At 42.2% G+C, this 24,762-nt stretch overlaps 1 protein-coding gene across 4 annotated transcripts; it reads left to right on the forward strand.

The window, feature by feature from the left end:
• The first annotated feature begins 828 nt into the window (after positions 1-828).
• Positions 829-23,075, forward strand: LOC139392733 (bromodomain containing 1a). 4 transcript variants are annotated; one of them, XM_071140942.1, is made up of 14 exons: positions 829-1,230; positions 2,487-3,052; positions 4,295-5,118; positions 6,265-6,430; positions 6,740-6,871; positions 7,062-7,190; positions 7,898-8,210; positions 8,521-8,811; positions 13,489-14,025; positions 14,315-14,453; positions 14,798-14,931; positions 15,938-16,047; positions 21,356-21,510; positions 21,744-23,075. In XM_071140942.1, exons 2-14 carry the CDS (start codon positions 2,504-2,506, stop codon positions 21,925-21,927), a joined length of 3,663 nt encoding a protein of 1,220 aa, XP_070997043.1. In that variant the 5' UTR covers positions 829-1,230; positions 2,487-2,503; the 3' UTR covers positions 21,928-23,075. The 4 variants fall into 4 exon arrangements, 2 of the variants coding, with proteins under 2 accessions (XP_070997043.1, XP_070997044.1); XM_071140943.1 differs by having other exon boundaries at positions 1,005-1,230; positions 14,801-14,931; positions 21,744-21,986; XR_011629723.1 differs by lacking the exon at positions 15,938-16,047 and having other exon boundaries at positions 1,005-1,230; positions 21,744-21,948.
• The last annotated feature ends 1,687 nt before the right edge of the window (positions 23,076-24,762 follow it).

Below are 24,762 nucleotides of genomic sequence, written 5' to 3' on the forward strand. Positions count from 1 at the left end.
CTAGCGCGCACCACCGCTAACTAGCTAGCAATTTCACATCGGCTACACTCACCCACCTTTTGACCTCCTCCTCTTTCCACAGCACTGTATATTTTTTTCTGATCGGGCCACTCTGGTCTATTTAAAATACAAACTTGCTTTGGGACACCCCCTCCGCGGGGCAGGGGCAATAAATAGACCAGAGTGGCCCGATCAGAAAAAAATGAGGGGCCAAGTGTCTCGCTGAATTTTCTGATCCAGAGCCACAAAGTCAGAAGGCCCGCCTAATCGACCAATCAGATGACCGATCACACTCCATTTGATTGGTCGACTATTCGGGTCTTCTGACTTTGAGAATGCAGTAACTGGTGACGACCATCTTTTCTGACATGGATAACAAAGATTTTTATAACTAACCAAAGATCGTCCAAAGCCTGTCGTATGAGCAAATTACTAATAGTGGGCAGAACAAGCAAGGAGTTGGGCAGAACCAAGTACAAGCTAGTGAAATCCTATTGGCTCGTTCTAGCATTTATTTGCATATTTCCATTAGGGAACGCCTATTCTGAAGTGCGCGTGTTTAAACAATGCAATTCTTTGTACATTTTGCAAAGGCGGAAGTCTACAAAGCGCAACATCTACTATGTTTGTTACAGATTCTTGGAAACAGACAACTGTATGGAGATCAAATGTTTCATCGATGAGCAAATTTGCAGAATGTCGCTCCATCTTCTCCCACTGCCGGCCACTGGGCTTCCTCTCATCACCATATTTGGTAGTGTTAAACTCCAACCGGATGCGTCACAGTTTACATCCGATGAAATATCGGGCTCATTGTTCTATCTGTGTGTATAATCTGTGTATCTACGCTACAACATGACCTATAGTGTACGTCGTTGCGTCGTGCGTAGCGGGTGGGACAACGCTCGTGCACTGCATTGTTGTGGGGGGAGAGCTCGAGCTTGCAGTTGCAGCCTCGAAATGGTTCCAGGCTATAGGGAAGAAGCCAATTCAGATCCTTGAGAAAATGCTTTTATGCTCATGATTAGAACCCAGTTTAGTATTTAACAAGACCCAGAGGGCTCCCAACTGCATTCTTCTTCTTTATTACTGAAAAAGCCTAAGCATCTCCCGCTGGATGAGAACATTGTGTACGGAATTACAGCCACTGAGCAGGCCACATCGCCATTGCTTTCAAAGGCTGTTGACAAGCTACTATCTACAACCAGCAAAGCTGTTTCTAGTTCTAAGGTATGTGTTTTTTTGTTGTTATTTTTCCGATGCATTTTATCATGGATTATATAGAGCATAGTCGGCCAGTAACTGATTAATGCTGCATGTGTTGTAGGAAGCGCAATACACGTTTAAAGGGCTCCGTTGCCCTGTTTTGTTTGACGCCATTTGCTAACGTTAGGTTGTTAGCTAACTGTAACTAGCATTAGTAGCTACAGTAATGTTATTGTTAGCTACTAGCCCACACTGGCTTCATCTTTTTTTCGCTATTCGTTGGTGTCGCTGTTCTCTCTCTTGAGCCAGCTGCTAGTTTGCTAGAAAGAACCATGACATCCTCGGAAGGCTGTTAAATTAAATGGTGCAATTTATCATGGTGCAGTTTATAGTTTGGGGGGGGGCTCAGTTGCCTGCCACTCCTAGGCGCAACAAAGTTAGCACAATTTTAAAAGGCTAAAGTTAACACCCCCCCTTACTTTACGCAGGCTGTGTGAACAAGTTGTCTTCTCTGGCATAGCAAACGTTTTTTATTAGACGTTTTAGATTGTCTCTAGCAACCCAAAATCTTGCAGTCTCAAATCTTGAATGATTCTTAAGAATAACCAGACAGTTTTTCTACATCTATCCATCCACTCCAAAACGGACCACATTCTCCATACAAACCCATGCAGAGATTTTTCTTGTTCAAACTTTTAATTGAACTCTTTATCTTGTCATCAGATGCCTGCACTGCAGCTGTGATGATAACATTAGCAGTTATCTCATACTTTTTCTGGCATGGGAAACCTGAGTTTCTTTTGAGCACAAGCCATCCTTTTGCCCCCCCCCCCCATATCACTACTATCCCCTTGTCCCTCACGCTTTTTAGTGACACACTTTCTTATTCATATGTCTTAGCAGATGCTCTACTCACCCAGTCCCCATTTCCACTCAGGAGTATACATTATAGTTTCTAATGTAAACAAATTCAACAATGCTATGGAAATTGAAATCCTCAAACTGATATCGCACATTGTCGATCAACAGATAGGCCAGCTTCCAGCTATCTATTCAAATACCTTCACCAATTGATGCTTGTTTACATTGTCCTGGTGTTTGTCTCTGTTACCACACCCTTAGGTAAAACCAGTCAAAAATCAACTATTTGTTAATTTTTTAAAAACTTAATGTATTGTGATGGTAATCTATGTCTGCTTCTGTTGTCATCCACATGCTTGTTTAATTTATTGTGTTGTGGTATAGACTCCTCTATGTACCTGCTTCTCTTCTCCTTGCAGCTGTTCAGGTGTCGAGGATGAGGAAGAAGGCTCGGCACCACAGGGTCCCCGAGCCCCAGCGGCCGCCCTCCCCCATCCAGCCGTCCCCCAACAAACAGACTCTGACCTATGCCCAGGCCCAGCGCATGGTGGACATGGAGATTGATGGCCGGATGCACCGGATCAGCATCTACGACAAGCTGGACGTGATCTCGGATGATGACCCTACGGCTCAGGAGATTATGGAGTGCACCAGCAACAAGGAGAACACGGAGAAGCCTCAGCAGACGCCAATGCGCTCCGTCCGGTTAAAAAACAACCAGGAGAAGAGAAGTGCAGCTGCGGTCGCACATAACCACACAACACGTGGAGCTGCAGCAGCACCAGTACAGACACTTCCAGAGGCCAAGGTCCGGACGGTGGAGTATAACCTACCAGCGGTCCCCAGGAGGCCCCCGGTGTACTATAAGTATGTGGAGAAGACGTCAGAGGAGTTGGATGAGGAGGTGGAGTATGATATGGATGAGGAGGACTACGCCTGGCTGGAAGTAGTTAACGACAAGAGGAGGAGTGAGGGCGTCAGTCAGGTAGGCCTTGTCTTTTTAAATGACGCCTTTTCATAATTACAGAACTTCATGGTGAGGCTTCTCTCCTGTAGCCTGGGTGCCAGTCAATCATTTTTTTCCATGGGGTTTTGTACTGTGTATTTAAATACTGTATTCTCAACAGCATATTATTTATTATATTCTACTGCTGTACATTGCATTTTAGTTACTCTTTTTTACACTGCATATTTATTTTTATACTGGATTCTTGACATATCTCACTCTGATACTCAGTGCACAAAACATCAGGAACACCTGCTCTTTCCATGAGACTGACCAGGTGAAAGCTATGGATCCCTTATTGATGTCACTTGTTAAATCCACTTCAATCAGTGTAGATGAAGGGGAGGAGACAGGTTAAATAAGGATTTTTTTAAGCCTTGATTATGTATGGATTGTGTATGTGTGCCATTGAGGGTGAATGGGCAAGACAAAATAATCAAGTGCTTTTGAACTGGTTATGGTAGTAGGTTCCAGGCGCACTGGTTTGTGTGACAAGAACTGCAACGCTGCTGGATGTTTCACGATCAACAGTTTCCTGTGTGTATCACCAATAGTCCACTACCCAAAGGACATCCAGCCAACTTAACACAACGGTGGGAAGCATTGGAGTCAACATAGGCCAGCATCCCTGTGGAACGCTTTCTACACCTTGTGGAGTCCATTCCTCAATGAATTGAGGCTGTTCTGAGGGCAAAAGGGGGTGCAACTCAATATTAGAAAATATGTTCCTGATGTTTTTACACTCAGTGTATAGCTACCGCTGTACATATACTAAGAATGCTATCTTGTGTACATTTCATCTGGTGTGTATAAGCATAGATTGCATTTGGATTACTGTTAGTGGTATTAGGGTTAATTGGACTAATTCTGGTATTTCTTGATTTCTTATTTTTTTATTTATTCATTCATTTTTGATTATTTGTGGACTTTGACATTGTACTGCATTGTTAGGAGCTAGTAGCATAAGTGTTTCACTGCAGCCACTTTAACATCTGCTAAACTGTGTACGCCACTAATAAACTTGGATTTGATTTCAGTCTGTTTTTTACTCTTTTGCCAACTAGACGAGAGTAGAAACACTGACACTCAGGCTAGCTCCCCCCTCCCCCCAAAGAAACAAAAACAAATGGATCACAGGCTAAGACAAGAATACAACACAACAGTAGTCATTAAAACTACAATACATGTGCAAATGTTTACTGTTCTCCCTCCAACCACCAGGTGTCCCACAACGTGTTTGAGTTCCTGGTGGACCGCTTTGAGAAAGAGACACAGATGGAGAAGGTGAGCCAGGGCCAGGACAAGCTGACCATAGACGAGGACGCTGTCTGCTGCATCTGCATGGACGGAGACGGCCAGGACAGCAACGTCATCCTCTTCTGTGACATGTGCAACCTGGCCGTGCACCAAGAGTGTTACGGTGTCCCTTACATCCCAGAGGGACAGTGGCTATGCCGGCACTGCCTCCAGTCGCCCACCCAGCCTGCAGGCTGCATACTGTGTCCTAACAAAGGCGGAGCAGTGAAAAAGACTGACGATGACCGCTGGGGTCATGTGGTGTGCGCCCTGTGGGTGCCGGAGGTAGGGTTTTCCAACACAGTCTTCATCGAGCCCATCGACGGAGTCAGCAACATACCGTCCGCTCGCTGGAAGCTCACCTGCTACCTCTGTAAGGAGAAGGGGGTGGGGGCCTGTATCCAGTGTCACAAGGCTAACTGCTATACAGCCTTCCACGTCAGCTGTGCTCAGAAAGCAGGACTCTTTATGAAGATGGAACCAATCAAGGAGTTTACAGAGACCGGCGAACCAACGTTTTCGGTGAAGAAGACTGCTTACTGTGGGGCTCACACCCCCAACAGCTCGGTCAGACGACCTCTCACCATCTACGAGGACGCCAAACCCCAAAATGGATTGTGTTCCCCTCTGAAAGGGGAGAAGATGAGGGGCGCCAATGCACTGACGAAAGGCAGGAAGAGGAAGAGCAAGAAGGTGGAGCCAGAGGAAGAGGTCCCACCCGTGGCCGTGCCTAGCTTTCCTCCCCAAAGGTAGATTCACTCACCATTCATCTAAGCATCATTTTCATAATTTGCAGATCAGACGTATCAGTAAATGTGACAATACACAAAAAAAATGACAGAAAATAAGAATGGGGGCAAATACTTTTCACGTCACTGTATGCAGTGACGTGAAAAGTATTTGCCCCCATTCTTATTTTCTGTCATTTTTTTTTTTTTACAGTGAATGCTATTAGATTTAACCAAAACCTAATATGAAATGACAAAATGTTGCTAATTATTTCATTTATTTAATTAACAAAATTATGCAATACCCAATGTCCCTGTTTGAAAAATGTATTGCCCTCTTCCACTCAACGGGTTGTGCCACCTTTAGCTGCAATGACTGCAACCAAATGCGTGCTGTTGATATTAATATTAGGTTTTGGTTGAAGATCTGATAATTCAGTGTAAAAAAAATTGCAAAAATAGAGAATCAGACAGGGGGCAAACTCGCGGTTGGCAGGGCTCCCTGCTTGTGCCATCAAACCCCTGCAACTTATCCGGACAGAGTCCCTGCCCATCTTCCTGAAAACATCTGAAGCCCTACATCTTCAAACAGTATCTTATATAATCTTCCTCCCCACCTTGTTCACAAGTTAAGTTCAGTTTTTCAATGTTTGAGTTTGTTTCAACTGCTAGCAAAGACGCATCAGCTACTAGTCAGATTCTCTCACAGGCACACTGAACTCAAATGGTGTTCTTGTTGCCATGGTAACCTACCACCCTTAAAGGGATAGATTAACATTTTTGTCTCATCTGCGATATTTTGGTTAAAAGACTCAGGTCACAAATAATGAAATAACACTGAGCAATATACCACATCACCTCTTACTAGTAAGAAATGTATGATTTTAGAAACATTACAAAGCATGCTCATTGCTTTTTGTGTAATTATGTAAAAAACAATCTATATTTGTCTGATAAGAAAAAATCTGAGGGGCTGGTAGATTTTTAAATCTATGCCACAGTGGCTGGTGGACCAAAAAGTTAGTTTCAGGCCATGTTCATGGCACTGTATAGACAAAGAGGTCAGGACTTAAAGTGAAAAAACATGTCATTCAATTTCAGACATGGACATTACTTCAATAAGCAATTCTTTTTAAAATCGTTAATATCTTCTCCATCTGTTCCCAGGTTAAACACCATCCTCAACCGGGTGTCTATGCAGAAAAAGAAGGTGTTTGTGGAGCTGGCTCTAAACTACTGGACTCTAAAGAGACAGGCGAGGAACGGAGTACCCCTCATCAGACGACTACAGTCCAGCCAACAGTCCCATCAGAAGACCCATGCTGCACAGCCGGTCAGTTAGACGGTCGAGCACTCTTGTCCCTCTGTTTCTGACACAATTCTCATCCCCTGGCTGGTACACTCAATTCCCTCTCACACTCCTATCATTATAAGATACCCCTCTCCTTATTACCATAGCAGTGTCAAAGAGAACAGGCCAAAACTGCCCAGAGGCATATGATTGTATAAATGAGAGCTCCACTATTCTCCTTGCATGATTACAATTCCACTGTTTTCTAACCCTAATGTTGGTGATATTATTTTTTAACTGTACATGTCTGCAATGTTTTATAAGTCCTGATTTGTGTGATTCCAACCACAGAAGGAGAGTGAGGAGGAGAGCCGGGCTCTGAAGGAGCAGCTCAAGGAGTGGCATTGTCTAAGACATGACCTGGAGAGAGCCAGGCTATTGCTGGAGCTCATACGCAAGAGGGAAAAACTCAAGAGAGAAGAGGTAGGTTAGATAACTGTAGCTGTCCCTGCAAGCCAACAATACATAAATATAGCTCACAAGCCAACTATAAGACAATTAGTAGTATAGTATAAATAAGAGCTGCAGCGCCTCCCCCCTCTCTCTCCCCCTCCATGGTTCAGCAGCCATATACAGTATATAATGATGCTAACGGTCCCCTGTGTGTGCTCAGATGAAGCTGCAGCAGAGCCTGTTAGAGGTCCAGCTGACTCCCTTCAGTATCCTGCTCAGGTCTGTGTTGGAACAGCTACAAGAGAGAGACCAGTCCTTGATCTTTGCCCAGCCTGTCGACATCAAAGAGGTAAGGCTTACTTACCATAGGAGAGCAGCACTTACTATGACATCTACATACAGCCTGAGATGTTGGAGAGTTGAGGTATTCTTGCTGACATGATTCGCGTGGTACACAGCGAGGGAGAGCCACTGGTCTGGACAGGAGTCCGTTTGATAATGTAAGATTCGGCCAGAAATTGATCAAGCTTTTATTGGTTCTCTCACCCCCCCCCCCCCCCCCCCCCCGGTGAGTTTAAACCTCTTGTTGTTTGGATTTATAAATCCAGTGGTTTAATGTAAGGGGGCGCTGCTCTGGGGCTGCACATGTGGGTGTTTGAGGCATAAAGACACAGAACCAAGCAGTAAAAGCACGGCCCCCATCATTATCAACTTCATTAACCCTAACATCAAACAGTCTTTGAAGTCAGGAGTCTGGTGTCAGCCAGACTAGAGTTGAGATGCTGCTTATGCCCTTTCACGTTTTTAATTAATTAAAAAATATATATTTTAACTTGAATGACCTTATTTTGTTTACGATAGTAGATTTACATCTCAATTCTTTACTCCTCCTAGCATGGGTCAGAGCCCATCTCATTTGGGCTGATTTAAAAAAAAATAATAATCTTAAAGTATTTCCAAAAAAATATCAGACTGGATTTTACATTTACATCTCAATGCCCTGTAGGTGCTGACTATCATATGTTTTTGTATCTCTGTCTATCATTATACCTGTAGGTGCCTGACTACCTTGACCACATCAAGAACCCCATGGATTTCTCCACTATGAGGAAACGCATTGATGACCAGGCCTACAGCAACCTGGATGACTTTGAGTCTGACTTCAATCTCATCATCTTCAACTGCATGAAGTACAACTGTAAGGATACCTTCTTCCACCGGGCGGCCGCCCGTCTCCGAGACCAAGGTGGGGCTTTGATCAGGAAGACGCGGAGGGATGTGGAACGAATCGGCTTCGAGAAGGACAGCGGGATGCACCTGCCCGAACCGCCCAAGATCGAAGCGCCTCCACCATTTTCCTGGGAGGACGGTAAAAGGCCTAGCGAGTCAAAGAGTTTTTATTTATTTATATATATATATATATGTATATATAAAATGGATAAATCAGTCAATATAGAATACTGGAACAGACTGCAGTGTTTGCAAAGATCCAAATTAATAAAGCATATTCCTGGTCTAAGAAGCACTTTCAATTGAGATGCTCTTGAGAATTTTTGTCTAGCAGTTTGCTTAATCTGGATCCTCAATATAATTCTACTTACCTAGGCTACACACTGTGTTTAAGTTAACATCAAGCAAATGTCTCCCAATGACAGTGTTATCTTGGTGTCCTTTCCCAGTGGACCAGTTATTGGTCCCAGCCAACCGGCAGCACATGCCTCTGGAGGAGCAGCTGAAAGAGCTGCTGGAGAAACTGGACCTGACATTCTCCATGAAGTCCAGCCCGTCACGCTCCAAACGCCTCAAGCTGCTCAAGAAGACCATTAACGACGTGCGCAGCGAGATGAGCTTCGGCCTGAGGAGGGCGTCCCACCACTCCCATTCGCATTCTTCTTCCTCCCAGCCAGAAAGGAGTAAAGCTGGGGAGGCAGAGTGTATGAAGACCAATGGACAGAGTCCTGATAATGAGGGTGGGTTTTTTCAAGTTGTTACTTTATCTGCATTGGGGAACCCAATATGTTATTATTATAATAGTACATTTTAATTTGTATAGCGCTTTTCATTACATAGTTATGTCAAAGCGCTACGGATGATTTTTTTATTTTACGTTATATACACAATTAGGCCCATTTTTAAAAAGTTCTAATTGATGAAGTGGCTCTCAGATGGTCAGGGAGAGCATTCCATAGAGGGGCATGGGAGCCTTCTGCTCCCATGCCTTGAAGCCTTGAATGGGGCTTAATCCATTCAAGGCTTTAAATATAATAATGAGGATTTTGAAGTTGATCCTGTAGTTGCCCGGTAGCCAGTGAACTTGGGCCAGGATCGGTGTGATTTGGTCTGACTTCTTGGTCCTGATCAGGACCCTGACAGCACTGTTCTGGATTACTTGGAGACTCTGTTGTGATAACTATGGCTCCTGGCAGGATAGCGCTCTCTTCAGGATGTCAGTAGCTAGGTTTCCATCCAATTTGTGACAAATTGTCATGCAAACATTCTAAAATCTGTATAAAGAAAATCTGCACTTTTCATCTACCAAATAGAAATCTACAGTTCAATGTGTTTCCATCGCATTTTAAAATCGACTGACGGTTTTGTCACTAAAATGGTTGCGCAAGTTTTCCATATAAATCGCAATCTGGTTTTGGCGTGCATCGATCATGTCACCAGCATTCAAATAAAACCCTCTATTTGTTGGAATTTTGCATCAAGCTCATCAACATCCAACATCTACCTATGCTTTTCCATGTCGTGGTGGTAGTACGACGTAGCATAACATCGCGTGACTCCAAGTTTACTTTGACATAATGGTTTATTATATAATATTTGCCCATAAAGGAGGGGGGTGTGCCTTTAGGAGAGTTATCTTGGAGATTAGTTATCTTGGAAGCTGGAGTTTTGAACTGGAATGGCAAGGTGGCCAGCTGTGGTGGAACGGATTGCGTGTATAGTTTGGTAGTGGAGAAAGTCTGAGAGGTAAGGGGGGGCAGGGTGGTGAAGGGCTTTGCAGGTCAGAAGGAGGATCTTGTAATTCATTCGTTGAGAGACAGTGGAGTTCACGGGTGATGTGAGTTGATGCCGGAGAGTAGTGAGTTGCAGTAGTCAAGACTGGAGGAGATTAATGCATGTATGAGGTTTTCAGTGTCAGGATGGGAGAGGGAGGACCTGACATTGGCCAAGCACTCAGATATCCCCAGTGACCTGGTCTCAGGATGTCATGTGCTTCTCAGTCCTTTGTTTTATTGGCGGAAACTAGATATAAACTCAAGCTAAATCAGGAATGAACTGTAACCTCTAACCCACCATACCATATAGTGTGCTTAGTCATGTTAACCTGCTACCACGTAGTCGTGCTGGGTTCGAGGACATCCCTTTGCCTGGTTGATGAGTGTGCCTGCTGAAGTGGGATACTGATCTTCATCTGGGTCACAACAATAGACAAACACAGTCTGCTTAAACTAATAACACACAAGCAATTATACATTTATGTATTTTATTGAACACACTGCGTAAACATTCACAGTGCAGGGTGGAAAACATTTAATAACTGTTTGACCGTCCTTTGTCAGCAATAACGTCAACCAAATGTTTTCTGTAGTTGCGGATCAGACCTGCACAATGGTCAGGAGGAATTTTGGACCATTCCTCTTTACAAAACTGTTTCACTTCAGCAATATTCTTGGGATGTCTGGTGTCATTCCACAGCATCTCAATCGGGTTGATTTCAGGACTTGTATTTTCTTCTGTTGAAGCCATTCGGTTGTTGATTTACTTCTGTTTTGAGTTGTCCCGTTGCATCACCCAACTTCTGTTGTGCTTAAATTGGCAGATAGTCTAACATTCTCCTGCAAAATGTCTTGATAAACTTGGGAATTTATTTTTCTGGCGAAGATTGGCCTGGACAGCTTGCTGAGGCAGGAAAGCAGCCACAAACTATGATACTCCCTCCAACATACTTAAGTTGGGATGAAGTTTTGATCTTGGTGTGCTGTGCCTTTTTCTTCTCCACACAGTGTTGTGTGTGCTTTCCAAACAACTCAGAATATTTTGCCAGTAGTGCTGTGGAACATCCAGGTGCACTTTTGCAAACTTCAGATGTGCAGCAATGTTTTTTTTGGACAGCAGTGGCTTCTTCCGTGGTGTCCTCCCATGAACACCATTCTTGTTTAGTGTTTTACGTATCGTAGACTCCTCAACAGAGATGTTCCAGAGATTTCTGTAAGTCTTTAGCTGACACTATAGGATTCTTTTTAACCTCATTGAGCATTCTGCGCTGTCCTCTTGCAGTCATCTTTGCAGGACGGCCACTCCTAGGGAGAATAGCAACAGTGGTGAACTTTCTCCATTTATAGACAATTTGTCTTACTGTGGACTGATGAACATCAAGGCTTTTAGAGATACTTTTGTAACCCTTTCCAGCTTTATGCAAGTCAACAAATCTTAATCTTAGTTCTTCTGAGATCGCTCTTGTTCAAGGCATGGTTCACATCAGGTAATGCTTCTTGTGAATAGCAAACTCAATTTTTATTTTTTATTTTTATTTATTTATTTATTTAAAAAAAAAAAAAAATTATAGGGCAAGGCAGCTCTAACCAACATCTCCAATCTCGTCTCATTGATTGGACTCCAGGTTAGCGGACTGCTGATGTCAATTAGCTAATGGAGAAGTCATTAGCCTAGGGGTTCACATACTTTTTACAACCTACACTGTGAATGTTTAAATTATGTATTCAATATAGTAAAACTACAATAATTTGTGTGTTATTAGTTTAAGCACATGGTTTGTCTGTTGTGACTTGGATGAAAATCAGATCAAATTTTATGACCAATTTATGCAGAAATCCAGTTATTTCTAAAGGGTTCACATACTTTTTCTTGCCACTATCTGCATGTTAGCATGGCTTTCTCTTTAACATGGTCATGGTACAGTGGAGTTGATATGCTAGGAGCCTGAATTGATTCACAGTAAACCTACACTAACTCAGTAACTATTCGATTTCCTTCTAGAAAGCAGAATACTTTGCGTGATGTGATTTTAAATATATTTTAAATATAATTGGTTATTTAGCTATGCATTATCTTCTTATGGCTGCAATCCCACTAACGGGATGATATGACAACAGCCAGTGAAAGTGCAGGGCGCCAAATTCAAAACAACAGAAATCTCATAATTAAAATTCCTCAAACATACATGTATCTTATACTGTTTTAAAGGTAATCTTGTTGTTAATCCCACCAGTGTCTGATTTTCAAATATGCTTTACAGCGAAAGCACCACAAACGATTGTTAGGTCACCACCAACTCACAGAAAAACACAGCCATTTTTCCAGCCAAAGAGAGGAGTCACAAAAAGCACAAATAGAGATAAAAGGAATCACTAACCTTTGATGGTCCTCATCAGATGACACTCATAGGACTTCATGTTACACAAGACATGTATGTTTTGTTTGACAAAGTTCATATAAAAAAATCTGAGTTTACATTGGCGCTAGTTCACTAGTTCCAAAAACATCCAGTGATTTTGTATAGCCACATCGATTCAACAGAAATACTCATCATAAATGTAGATGATAATACAAGTAATACACATGGAATTATAGATATATCTCTCCTTAATGCAACCGCTGTGTAAGATTTCAAAACTTTACGGAAAAAGCATACCATGCAATAATCTGAGACGGCGCTCAGAAATATAATACAATTAGCCGCCATGTTGGAGTCAACAGAAACCAGAAATGACATAAATATTTGCTTGCCTTTGATGATCTTCATCAGAATGCACTCCCAGGAATCCCAGGTCCACAATAAATGCTTGATTTGTTCGATAATGTCCGTTATTTATGTCCAATTAGCTACTTTTGTTTGCGCGTTTGGTATACATATCCAAACGCTCGTGCATTTCTTCGGACAAAAACTTTCAAAAAGTTATATTACAGGTCAAAGAAATATTTCGAACTAAGTACAGAATCAATCATTGGGATGTTTTTATCATAAATCTTCAATAAAGTTCCAACAGGAGAATTCCTTTGTGTCTCGAGGAGGAGTCGATATCATGTGGAATGCGCGTGACCAGGAAATGGCTCTCTGCCAGGAAGCTGACTCATTCAGCTCTTATTCAGTCCCACAACACAGTAGAATCCTCATTCAAGTTTCTAAAGACGGTTGACATCTAGTGGAAGCCATAGGAAGTGCAACTTCATTCATATCCCAATGTGAATTCAATTGGGCCTGGTTTGAAACCTCAGATTTCTCACTTCCTGTTAGGATTTCTTCTCAGGTTTTTGCCTGCCATATAAGTTCTGTTATACTCACAGACATCATTCAAACAGTTTTAGAAACTTCAGAGTGTTTTCTATCCAATACTAATAAAAATATGCATATATTAGCAACTGATACTGAGGAGCAGGCCGTTTACTCTGGGAACCTTTCATCCAAGCTACTCAATAGTGCCCCTGCAGCCATAAGAAGTTGTAGAAGGCAAGATGATTTGTATTGAATTCTTGTAATAAGTCTTCACCCTGAGGATGATGTGCTTTAGGAATGGTTCTGGTGTTTTTATTAATGTGCAGTTCCCTCTTTTCATATTACATTGTGATCTATATAATGTTATGCTTTCTATGTATTTTCTAACTGTATTCTTCAACAGGGGACAAATCATTACCTCCCAAATTGGAACCCTCTGACTCCCTAACTCCTCTCATGCACTTCGAGAGTAACTTAGAACCCCCTACCCTCAAACCCATCCACACCCCGGACAGCAAGACCCACGGACAGGTCAAATTTGACCGAGAGAAACCCAACAACGCTTCCTCCACCACTACCCTTCTCAATGGCCACTCCGACTCCCAGAACCCCCTGCTTCTTTCAAAGGGGGACGTGAGTGTGGTTGCCACCTCCACCCTGGCCCAACCCTCGGGGACGACTGTCAACCGCCGCACTGCCGTGCTCTTCAGGAAGTCCAAGACCTCTAGCCCTGGGAAGAACCAGGGGGGGAGAGGAGGCGATGAGGCCCAGACAGGGTGCCCTCAGCTGGGCACCAAGACCTTCCTGTCGGTAATGATCCCCAGGCTGGAGACCCTTCTCCACCCAAGGACTAGGAAGAGGAGCCACAGTCCACGTGGGGTGTACAGCGAGGGGGGTGGAGACAGGGAGGACGAGTCCCCTGTCAAACACATTAACACAGGTAAATAGGGTTCTTCTCACTTGTCAGAAAATAAAGTACTTATCTTAATGGCACTCTTAAATCGAGCATGAAGTAGAAAATGATCTTCAGACTTGTGAAATAAGAGATTAGGTTCCCCTTGTCCATGTAATCTTATTAATTATAATCTAAAATGCTAAACTGATCTAAGAATAGCATCCCTACTCTGAGACTCTTTATGATTAAAAGGTCATAATGTTGTAGGTCTATGCTATAGTTGGTTTATGTATAGTATACTGATTACTGTACTGCTCTGTGTTACTCGCCTCAGGCCTGTCTAATGGTTTTGCGATGGAGGAGGTAATTGATGAAGAGAAGGAGCTAAGTGCCAGCAGGCCTCTAGAAACCAGGAGACGGTGTGCCTCTGAGTCCAGCATCTCATCTAGTGGTAGTCTGCTGGGCAGCACTAGGTAGGTACATGCATATGCCTCAACAGACCTGCGTTCAAATATAATTTAAACTGAGCTTGATTGAGCCCGCTTGGCTCAATGGAACCACTAGAATAGTCCCAACTGTGGAAACACAGGCAGGCTCAATCAAACGTAGGCAGTCATTGTAAATAAGAATTTGTTCTAACTGACTTGTGTAGTTAAAGACATCTCATAACAACAGGCTAGGTGGTGCACTTTTCACTGCTGAACATGGTTGGTGGTACTTGGTAGTTCAACTATGTAGTCTGGTAATTTCTCTATAGTGTTTCATGTATATGGCAGTCTGACTCACATACAGTGTGGATGTATTTTCCTGATTTCAGCAGCACCCTCAGTCTTCCAGCATGTGGTAAAGGCAAACCGGCCCTGGTCCGAAGAAACACTGTGGATGATAAGAACGACCTCATTGCCTGTATAGAAACCGGGAACTTTGCCAGAGCTGCTAGGATTGCCGCCGGTAAGTTTTCTGTCTTGATGTTCATCGTACAGTAAAGTGGAGACTGCGGAGAGTAGTGTGTATTGTATCAGATGAGGTCTGGCTGGGAGTCAGTGGAGTAGATTTATTGCTATAGGGGCAGCTTTTGAGGTACTGTTCCTTTACTGGTATTTCCAGCATGATCCGCATGGGTTGCTGCAGGTAGATCATCCTAGGAAATGTTATTTAATTGATACAAACTGTCTCCAATCAATCAATGTCTTGTTTGGTGGGGGGGATCGCCTAAGCCATGGGAAGCCATTGACAGTCGCTGGATCCAGGTTCGAGTCCCGGTCTGGGCAACACCCCAAATTGTCAACAATATACTTCCATGGTTGGTTTAATTGACTCTCCCCTTTTACTGCCCCTAATTGACCATTTTTTAGCTACAACTTCCAAGTCTGTTGGAGAGGATCAGCTTGAGCAAAAAAGAGGTGTAGAATCCCTGCTCTACAAATAGTATTCTCTGCAAAATAATAGGTTTTGTGCGATTTTAAGATTCGCAGAGCTACTCCTCCCCTGGCTTAAGCAATCCCTCCTGCCAAACAAACAAATACACACGCACAAACAGACAATTGATTGATTGGAGACAGCTTATGTCAATTACAGAACATTTCCTAGGATTTCCTACCTCCAGCAACACTAGTGGGCAATGCTGGAAATACCGGTAAAAGCACAGTACCTCAAAACGTGCCCCAAAACTCTTTGGCTCTAGCATTAGGATATAACCAGAACCCAGAGTTTTCCTCAGTAGTATGCTACGATGCAGTCAGTGGAGTAGATTTATGTAAACGTAACTTAAAGCAATTATATTCATGATTTACAGTCCACCACTTGTATTCTCTTTGTAATATCACATTTTTCAGTGAGTTGTGATGTATTTAACCTGTGTGTTGATGCTGTCACTATTAGCATGGCTCTGGAAGTGTTTTGCTCTATTTACAGTGAACCCCTCCTAACTTGATTGTTGTTATTCCTGCATCCATAGAAGTTGGCAACAGCAATATTTGGATGCCTGCTAGTGCTGCAACAGTTGTTCTGGAACCTCTAAAGCTAGTTTGGGCTAAATGTAGCGGATACCCTTCCTATCCTGCCTTGGTGAGTGACAGTGAGCATATGTATGACACCTGGCTATCTCATTCTTACTTCTGTGCTTGCAACCAGGGCCTACAACTAACTTTTCTGTCCACCAGCCACTCAGATTTTTTAGGAGTCAAAATATTTTTTTTGTGCTTTAATTACAACAAAAAACACATCTAAATGGATACGCATGCTTAGTAATGTTTCTAAATCAAGGAATCTATTACTAATAAGAAGTAATGTGGTATATTGCTCAATTTAATATTTTGTGACCTGAGTCTTTTAACCAAAATATCACAGATGAGACAAGTGTTCAGCTGCCCATTTAAGCTTACCATGGTAATGGAGCGTCACATGTGGCAAGTCATCAGCATGCTAGGCGAACCGAACGAGTGTGCTCACATACTTCCTTAAAAGACCGTTGCTTGAAAAACTAGAGTTCGGCTACCGAATTCGGCTTGCCTCATGAAAAATGTTTGTGCTCGAACAGCCAGAAAAAAACCCTTGCCGTAGTCCAAAATGAACAAAAAATGTCACAATGTCGTCATAATATATGCACGAACTGTTAGACTCCCAAAAGGAACTGAAACAGACGTACACACCACCTCATTATTGCAGCGTCCTACTAGGAATGCTGCCCATTTGTTCATTAACTTAGCCTATAAAAGTCCTATTTTGTTTGTATATAGAAGGTGATGTGTACGAACTAGAATATTTCAGTGATCGTTCTGCTGTGCGCAGCCTTAACGCATCCCATGTGATGATGCTGCTCATCCTACGCTGATAAGGCCATTCTTTGCCATGTTTATAGCGCTATTCAGACGGGTATTACCAGAGTGTTGGTTATGTAATTATTATCCAAGCATGTGTGTTATTCCAGAAGGCGATTTACACAGGGTTATTCCAAACTGCCCACTGTAAGTTATTTATTTTTTCTGATTTAATTGACTCCTGACGGAAGCCTGGAGGTTTTTATTCTAGGCATGAAGATATTTCATCGTCATGTCTAGACTATAATAGGCTACACTGAACTCATTTTTGGCTGCCAAATGTATACAGTGCCTTCAGAAACTATTCACACCCGTTGACCTTTTCCACATTTTGTTGTGTTTCAGCCTGAATTTAAAATGGGTTAAATTGAGATTTGTTGGTCACTGGCCTACACACAATACCCCATAATGTCCAAGTGGAATAATGTTGTTTAAAAAATATATATATATTTATTTTTTTTACGAATGAATAAGTAAAGTAGTCAATAAGTATTCAACCCCTTTTGTTATGGCGAGCCTAAATAGGTTCAGGAGTAAAAAAAATGCTGAACAAGTCACATAATAAGTTGAATGGAGTGTTTTTAGGTATTTATTTAAAAAATCATGTTAATTTCTGTACCCCAAACATACAATTATCTGTAAGGCCGTGCAGCGAATTCTAAACACAGATTCAACCACAAAGACCAGGGAGGTTTTTCCAATGCCTTGCAAAGAAGAGTACTTACTGGTAGGTGGGTACAAATAAGATAAAAAAAGCTGACATTGCATTGAATATCCCTTTGTAGTGACTGGGTGTATTGATACACTATCCAAAGTGTACTGAATCATTTCACCAAGCACAAAGATACAGGCGTCCTTCCTAACTCCGTTGCCGAAGAGAAAGGAAACCGCTCAGCGATTTTAACATGAGGCCAATGGTGACTTTTTAAAACAGTGAATACAAAGTGTTATGTTTGGGCCAAATTCAATACAACACATTACTGAGTACCACTCCATATTTTCAAGCATAGTGGTGACTGCATCGTGTTATGCTTGTAATCATTAAGGACTGGGGAGTTTTTCAAGATAAAAATAAATGGAATGTAGCTAAGCACAGGTAAAATCCTAGAGGAAAACCTGATTGTCTGCTTTCCACCAGACACTGGGAGATGACCTTGTGTTTTAGGTTATTGTCCCAAAACACAAGGCCAAATCTACACATGAGCTGCTTATCAAGAAAACAATGAATGTTCCGAATTGGCCGAGTTACAGTTTTGACTTAAATCTACTTGAAAATCTATGGAAAGACCTGAAAAATGGTTGACTAGCAATGATCAACAACCAAATTTGACAGAGCTTAAATAAATATTTTTTATATATAAATAATAATGGCCAAATGTTGTGCAATCCAGGTGTAGTAAATTCTTTCGAACTTACCTACAAAGACTCCGCTGTAATCACTGTCAAAGGTGCTTCTACAAAGTATTGACTAAGGGGTGTGAATACTTATGTTAATGAGATTGATGTATTTCATTTGCAATACATTTGCAAACATTTCTAAAAAAATGTGTTTTCACTTTATCATTATGGGGTGTTGATGGGTGAGGAAAAATATATTTAATCCATTTTGAATTCAGGCTGTAACACAATATGGAATAAGTCAATGGGTATGAATACTTTCTGAAGGCACTGTAGGTGTCCTCATAATATTGAAATGTATTAAGTGTGATCATAGTCATTATTTTAGCGATCCATGGTAAGTGTCCTTCCTAATAACAATGTCCTCCATCCCGACGATTCAAGCTGCTAAACCGTATTTGCACTTGAGATGCATTTTATGGATGAGAAAGTGAACTTGCCATTTCCAACAAGTTTAGTGGGGATGCCCTGCTTTGCAATCTATTGCCAAGGACAGGGTTCTCCAACCCTATTCCTGGCGAGGTAGTATCCTATAGGTGTTCACTCCAACCCTAATCTATCGCATCTGATTCAATAATTAGCTGGTTGATAAGCTGAATCAGGTTAGTTACAACTGGTGTTGGTGCGAAACTCTCCAAGAACAGTGTTGAAGAGCCCTGACTTTGGACATCAAGAGCCAGCCAGGATTTAATTAAATACGCTATAGGCACAATAACTTTTATTGCACATTTAGGCCTAATTAAACTGATGCATTTGGCGATGTTTAACTTCAATTCACTGGTACTATGAAGAATAGCTTAGCCATTGATAGCCTAATATATGCTTTAATGTACTTTTTGGTCTAGCAATGCCTCATAAATTCACAATACATTGCGAGATACAGATTACCAAAATTTAGTCTATGCGCACGGGTTGTCTGCCTGCCTCGATCCTCTCTCTCCCTCGCTGGCTCGCCTGGTCTTTCTCTTTGCTATGAAAAATGCAAGTGTGTGTCTTCGGTCTGTTTAGCTCAGTCTACTACTTTATAGCCCCTACTAGTGAATTTGCGCGAGACATTGCAAGCCAAGAAATTGCAAGACACAGCATTGCGATCAGTGGCGATTTTTAGCTTGTAAATGTTGGTGGGGCAAACTCCCAAAAATGTTTTAGATGCATGCCAGCAAAGCTACAACACTAAACTATACATTAATTGGACTATAATGGTGACAAACGGTGCCCACATACTGTTAGGGCCTACATTAAGCTGTCTCAATAGCTGAGTCCAAACACCTTACCACTTGTATGCCAGGTGTATCAGAGGATCCTTGTCTGCAGTGGAACTGTCCATTCAGCCTCATTTACTGCCTGAATGAAAAAAAACTGAGCTGATATGGTTTACTTGCTTGAACAAATGTGGTTTCTGCTGACAATTGAGATGTTCAAACTATGGCATAAGGGGATGACGAGCAGATAAGAGGCAATTTAATGAGTGAGGTAGGACGTAGTCAATATAACTATTTGTTCAGCACTTTTGAAATGTACAGCGACAGAATTCTCCCTGTACACCAAGTCAGAACCATAGGATAAATAAAGTTGGCATACAAGCAGACAATGAAAGCTCTTACAATATTTGATGACATTTCGCTAAAACAGGCTATAGGCTACACGTGCACCACCAAGTAAGAACAGTAGCCTAAATTATGAGGGGGGGAAAGGGGCCAAATTATCAGCGTGAGGAACATGAGCTACTAACGGCTTACTACACAACATACACTTAGTATTACTTTCTTAGCTACAGTATACATATCTCACTGGCATATTACATTATTTATGCAGCAGCATACAATACATTTTTGGACTCACCTTGTTGTGCTGTGCTCACTTGAACAGGAAGGTGGTGCGGCGGTCTTTCTTGTTGGCAAATTTTGTCAAAGTCTGGCATTCTCTGGATTTTTGGTAGAAGTCATGCTGGATTGAAAACATGGCGAATGTTGAATGTTTATCCTTTTTAAGCTTGGAAAGAGACCCTTAAACCCAGACTTGGACCACACATCCGTTTCACTTAATAGCAGGCTAGCTATTGCTTTGCAATGCCTGCAGTTAGTCACTGATTCCTTCCAAACCACTCATTGTTGAATTTGAGATTTCCAACTTGCTGTGTAATGTTTATGGCCAATGCATTTTGGAGTTGCATTACTCAAGAAAGCAAAAAATAGTTGACTTTTGTGTGTGTATAATATATACACTTTTTTTTCATTGTTTGCAAACTGATATAAATGCCAGAATAACATGCAAAACGTGCCCTGAATGACGGGTCGCCACTGATAGCCTGTACATCTTTTGATTACAGATGCATGGTTCTGACTATGCCTGGTGGCCGACATGTCTACCTATACCTGACTATGCCCATCCCCTCTCTCACCCTCCCTCGTTAGCTCGCTCTTTCTTTGCTGTGATAGATGCAAGAGTTTGTGTTCTCGGAAGTAGTCTACGGCAAACTAATTTCCTCCCTTAAAAAATACTGAATCTTAGGAGTCATGGAGTCGATTCCGCTAAATGGGAGTCTGCAACGGGAGTCGATGGGCAAGGAGTCGAGGAATCGATTCTAGTGTGCCTGTGAGAATCTGACTAGTTGAGGCTGACTGTCTCTTCTTCGCTTTCAGTGGAAGCAAACTCAAACATTGAAAAAACAACCTAATTTGTGAACAAAGCAATGTAAATGTCCAATGCTATAAATCACTACTCGCGCATGTGCCAATGCACATCTTTTTGACCAATGTGGCTGGTGAATTAGAAATTCAGACCCGCCAATGCCAAAATTGACCCGCATTTGGTGGGTGTTAATTTTAGGCCCTGTTCAAATTGTGAGTGAGGGATGTTCACACACTCTAGATGTTTGTAAGGTAACACACCCACACATCCTACAATGTTTTGCCTTTCATGGTAGAGTAAAACCTAGGTCCATATCTTTCAAGTCCTCTAGATGGCGCCATTGTCAAACAGGTCTGATTTTACCTTAGTGGATGCACCTATTCATCACAAGCACCAGCTATGTATTTGAGCATGTGTGTTTGCGCATGTGTGTGCAATGCATGTCTGTGTGTATGCAAGTATACTGTGTCATAACACTCCAGACACCACTCCCTAGTAACCCTGGTACACCTCTTCTACCACGTTAGATCGTCGACCCCCACATGCCCCGGGTGGGGTGCCAGCACAACGGGGTGTCTATCCCCATGCCCCCCCTTGACGTCCTCCGGGTCGGAGAACGGATGCAGTACAAGAACGAAGAAAAACTCTTCCTCGTTCTTTTCTTTGACAACAAACGCAGCTGGTGAGACTTCTCCAATATTAAATGTTATGAAAGGGACTTTCTTTTTATCGTAACATGCATGGAAACACCATTTTATAATCCACATTTGAAATATTAAGTGTTATTTCAATACATGCTGCGAATACACAACCAACAGACAACACAGAGAACTCACATTTGTATTAGAAGTTTTACATTTTTGCAGATTTGTATCAGAAGAAATGCGACTGTGAATTTGATTTCACTCTTCTCAGGCAATGGCTTCCTAAGTCTAAGATGGTCCCACTGGGGATTGACAAGACCATCGACAAGATCAAGATGATGGAGGGCAGAACGTCCAGCATCCGTAAGGCTGTTCAGACGGCCTTCAAACGTGCCATGAACCATCTTAGCATCGTTCAGGATGAACCTGTCAGCGACATGAGTGACGTGGACTAACGCACGCACACACACACACACACACACACACACACACACACACACACACACACACACACACACACACACACACACACACACACACACACTCTATTACACACAGACACCCAACCCCCTGAATTACTGCTCATGGCCTTGTCCTGTACCGGAGTCTGGCATACTCTCCTTCTCCTCTTCGTCAGTCTTTCCAGAGTTCTATGCTGACTGTGTTTACCAGGTGCCTGGCTACCCCCTTGGCTGGATATGGTGCCTCCTTCCTCGTCAGCCCCCGCCCGCTGGTCTGACGGCTGCTGCTTTAATGAATGTGCCCGAGTTCCCCTCCTATCAACCTTTCTCCAAGGTCGTGTTCTAATTGAAAACTAATTGAAACAGGGTGGGTTTAATGGACTTGCCCAAAAAGAAACGCTCATTTCCGTTTTCTTTCAAAACAGTTTTGATATGTTTCCCGTTGTGTTCCATAAGGAACATGACCCCATGACTGTGCTGCAAGACTGCTGCCATGATCCTCCTCTATTCCCTATGACCATGCCACTGCCAAGATGGGCTGCTTCTTCCTCACCTCACTCATCTAACCTTATGCCATTTATTTCCACCCAAAACTACCTACTATGTTTTAAAGTTAACTGTAAATAACTGCAATATTTGTCTGACACACTAACTTATTGTGTAGATTGAAAGAAATTGGTACTGTACAATGGCTTTTCTTACTAGTATTTATACTTTTTGGTGAATTATGTAAGCACCACGGTGTGGTATTTCCAAGTTCTGTGAAAATAAGACGAGTGTAAAAATCCTTAGCAGTGTAAAATGTTTTTTTTCTTCCTTTTTTTCCTTTTACAGTTTTTGTATTTTCTTTAAGTTATTGAAGTTTCTAAATATAAGCTTCCCTTTGGCATTAGTTATTTTGTAATATTTTTTTTTCCGATAGTTTTAGTATATTTTGTTCGTACATATTTATATGATTGAGTGCCTTCGGAAAGTATTCAGACCCCTTGACTTTTTGTGAGGTTACAGCCTTATTCTAAACTGTATTAAATTGTTTTTTTCCCACCTCATCTACACACAATACCCCATAATGACAAGGCAAAAACATGTTTTTAGAAATGTTTGCTAATTTATAAAAAAATAAAAACTGATATCACATTTTACTAAGTATTCAGACCCTTTACTCAGTATTTTGGTAAAGCACCTTTGGCAGCGATTACAGCCTCGAGTCTTCTTGGGTATGACACTACAAATATGTCACACCTGTATTTGGGGAGTTTCTCCCGTTCTCTGCAGATCCTCTCCAGCTCTGTCAGGTTGGATGGGGAGTGTTGCTACACAGCTATTTTCAGGTCTCTCCGGAGTTGTTCGATCGGGTACAAGTCCGGGCACTGGCTGGGCCACTCAATGACATTCAGAGACTTCTCCCAAAGCCACTACTGTGTTGTCTTGGCTGTGTGCTTAGGGTCGTTGTCCTGTTGGAATGTGAACCTTCACTCCAGTCTGAGGTCCTGAGCGCTCTGGAGCAGATTTTCATCAAGGATCTCTCTGTTCTGCTCTGTTCATTTTTGCCTCGATCCTGACTAGTCTTCCAGGCCCTACCACTGAAAAACATCCCCACAGCATAATGCTGCTACCACCATGCTTCACTGTAGGGATGGTGCCAGGTTTCCTCCAGATGTGACACTTCATTCAGGCCAAAGAGTTAAATCTTGGTTTTATCAGACCAGAGAATCTTGTTTCACATGGTCTGAGAGTCTTTAGGTGCCTTTTGGCAAACTCCTAGCGGGCTGTCATGTGCCTTTTACTGAGGAGTGGCTTCCATCTGGTCACTCTACCGTAAAGGCCTGATTGGTAGAGTGCTGCAGAGATGGTTGTCCTTCTGGAAGGTTCTCCGATCTCCACAGAGGAACTCTAGAGCTCTGTCAGAGTGACCACCTGGTCACCTCCCTGACCAAGGCCCTTCTCGCCCTTTTTTGCTCAGTTTGGGTGGGTGACCAGCTCTAGGAATTCTTGGTGGTTCCAAACTTGTTCCATTTAAGAATGATGGAGGCCACTGTGTTCTTGGGGACCTTCAATGCTGCAGACATTTTTTGGTACCCAGATCTGGGCCTCAACACAATCCTGTCTCGGAGCTCTACGGACAGTCCCTTCCACCTCGTGGCTTGGTTTTTGCTCTGACATGCACTGTCAACTGTGAGACCTTATATAGACAGGTGTGTGCCTTTCCAAATCATGTCCAATCAATTTGTAGAAACATCTCAAGGATGGTCAATGGAAACAGGATGCACCTGAGCTCAATTTCAAGTCTCATAGCAAAGGTCTGAATACTTATGTAAATAAGTTATTTATGTTTTTTATTTGTAATACATTTTCAGCATTTATAAAAACCTGTATTCTTTTTAAAATCCATTTTAGAATAAGGCTGTAGCGTAACGTGAAGAAAGTCAAGGGTTCTGAATGCTTTCCGAAGGCTGTGTGTGTGTGTGTGTGTGTGTGTGTGTGTGTGTGTGAGTGTGAGTGTGAGTGTGTGTGTGTATATAATTTTTGGGATGTAATTTTTTGCCCCACTGTGTGTGATATATATATAGATATATATATATATTTTGTGCAAGTTCTCCCACTTAAAAAGATGAGAGAGGCCTGTAATCATCATAGGTACACTTCAACTATGACAGACAAAATGAGAAAAAAAATCCAGAAAATCACATTGTAGGATTTTTAATGAATTTATTTGCAAATTATGGTGGAAAATAAGTATTTGGTCAATAACAAAAGTGTATCTCAATACTTAGTTATATACCCTTTGTTGGCAATGACAGAGGTCAAACGTTTTCTGTAAGTCTTCAC

Source organism: Oncorhynchus clarkii, chromosome 33 (genome assembly GCF_045791955.1).
Source record: "Oncorhynchus clarkii lewisi isolate Uvic-CL-2024 chromosome 33, UVic_Ocla_1.0, whole genome shotgun sequence".
NCBI classification, from domain to species: Eukaryota; Metazoa; Chordata; class Actinopteri; order Salmoniformes; family Salmonidae; genus Oncorhynchus; species Oncorhynchus clarkii.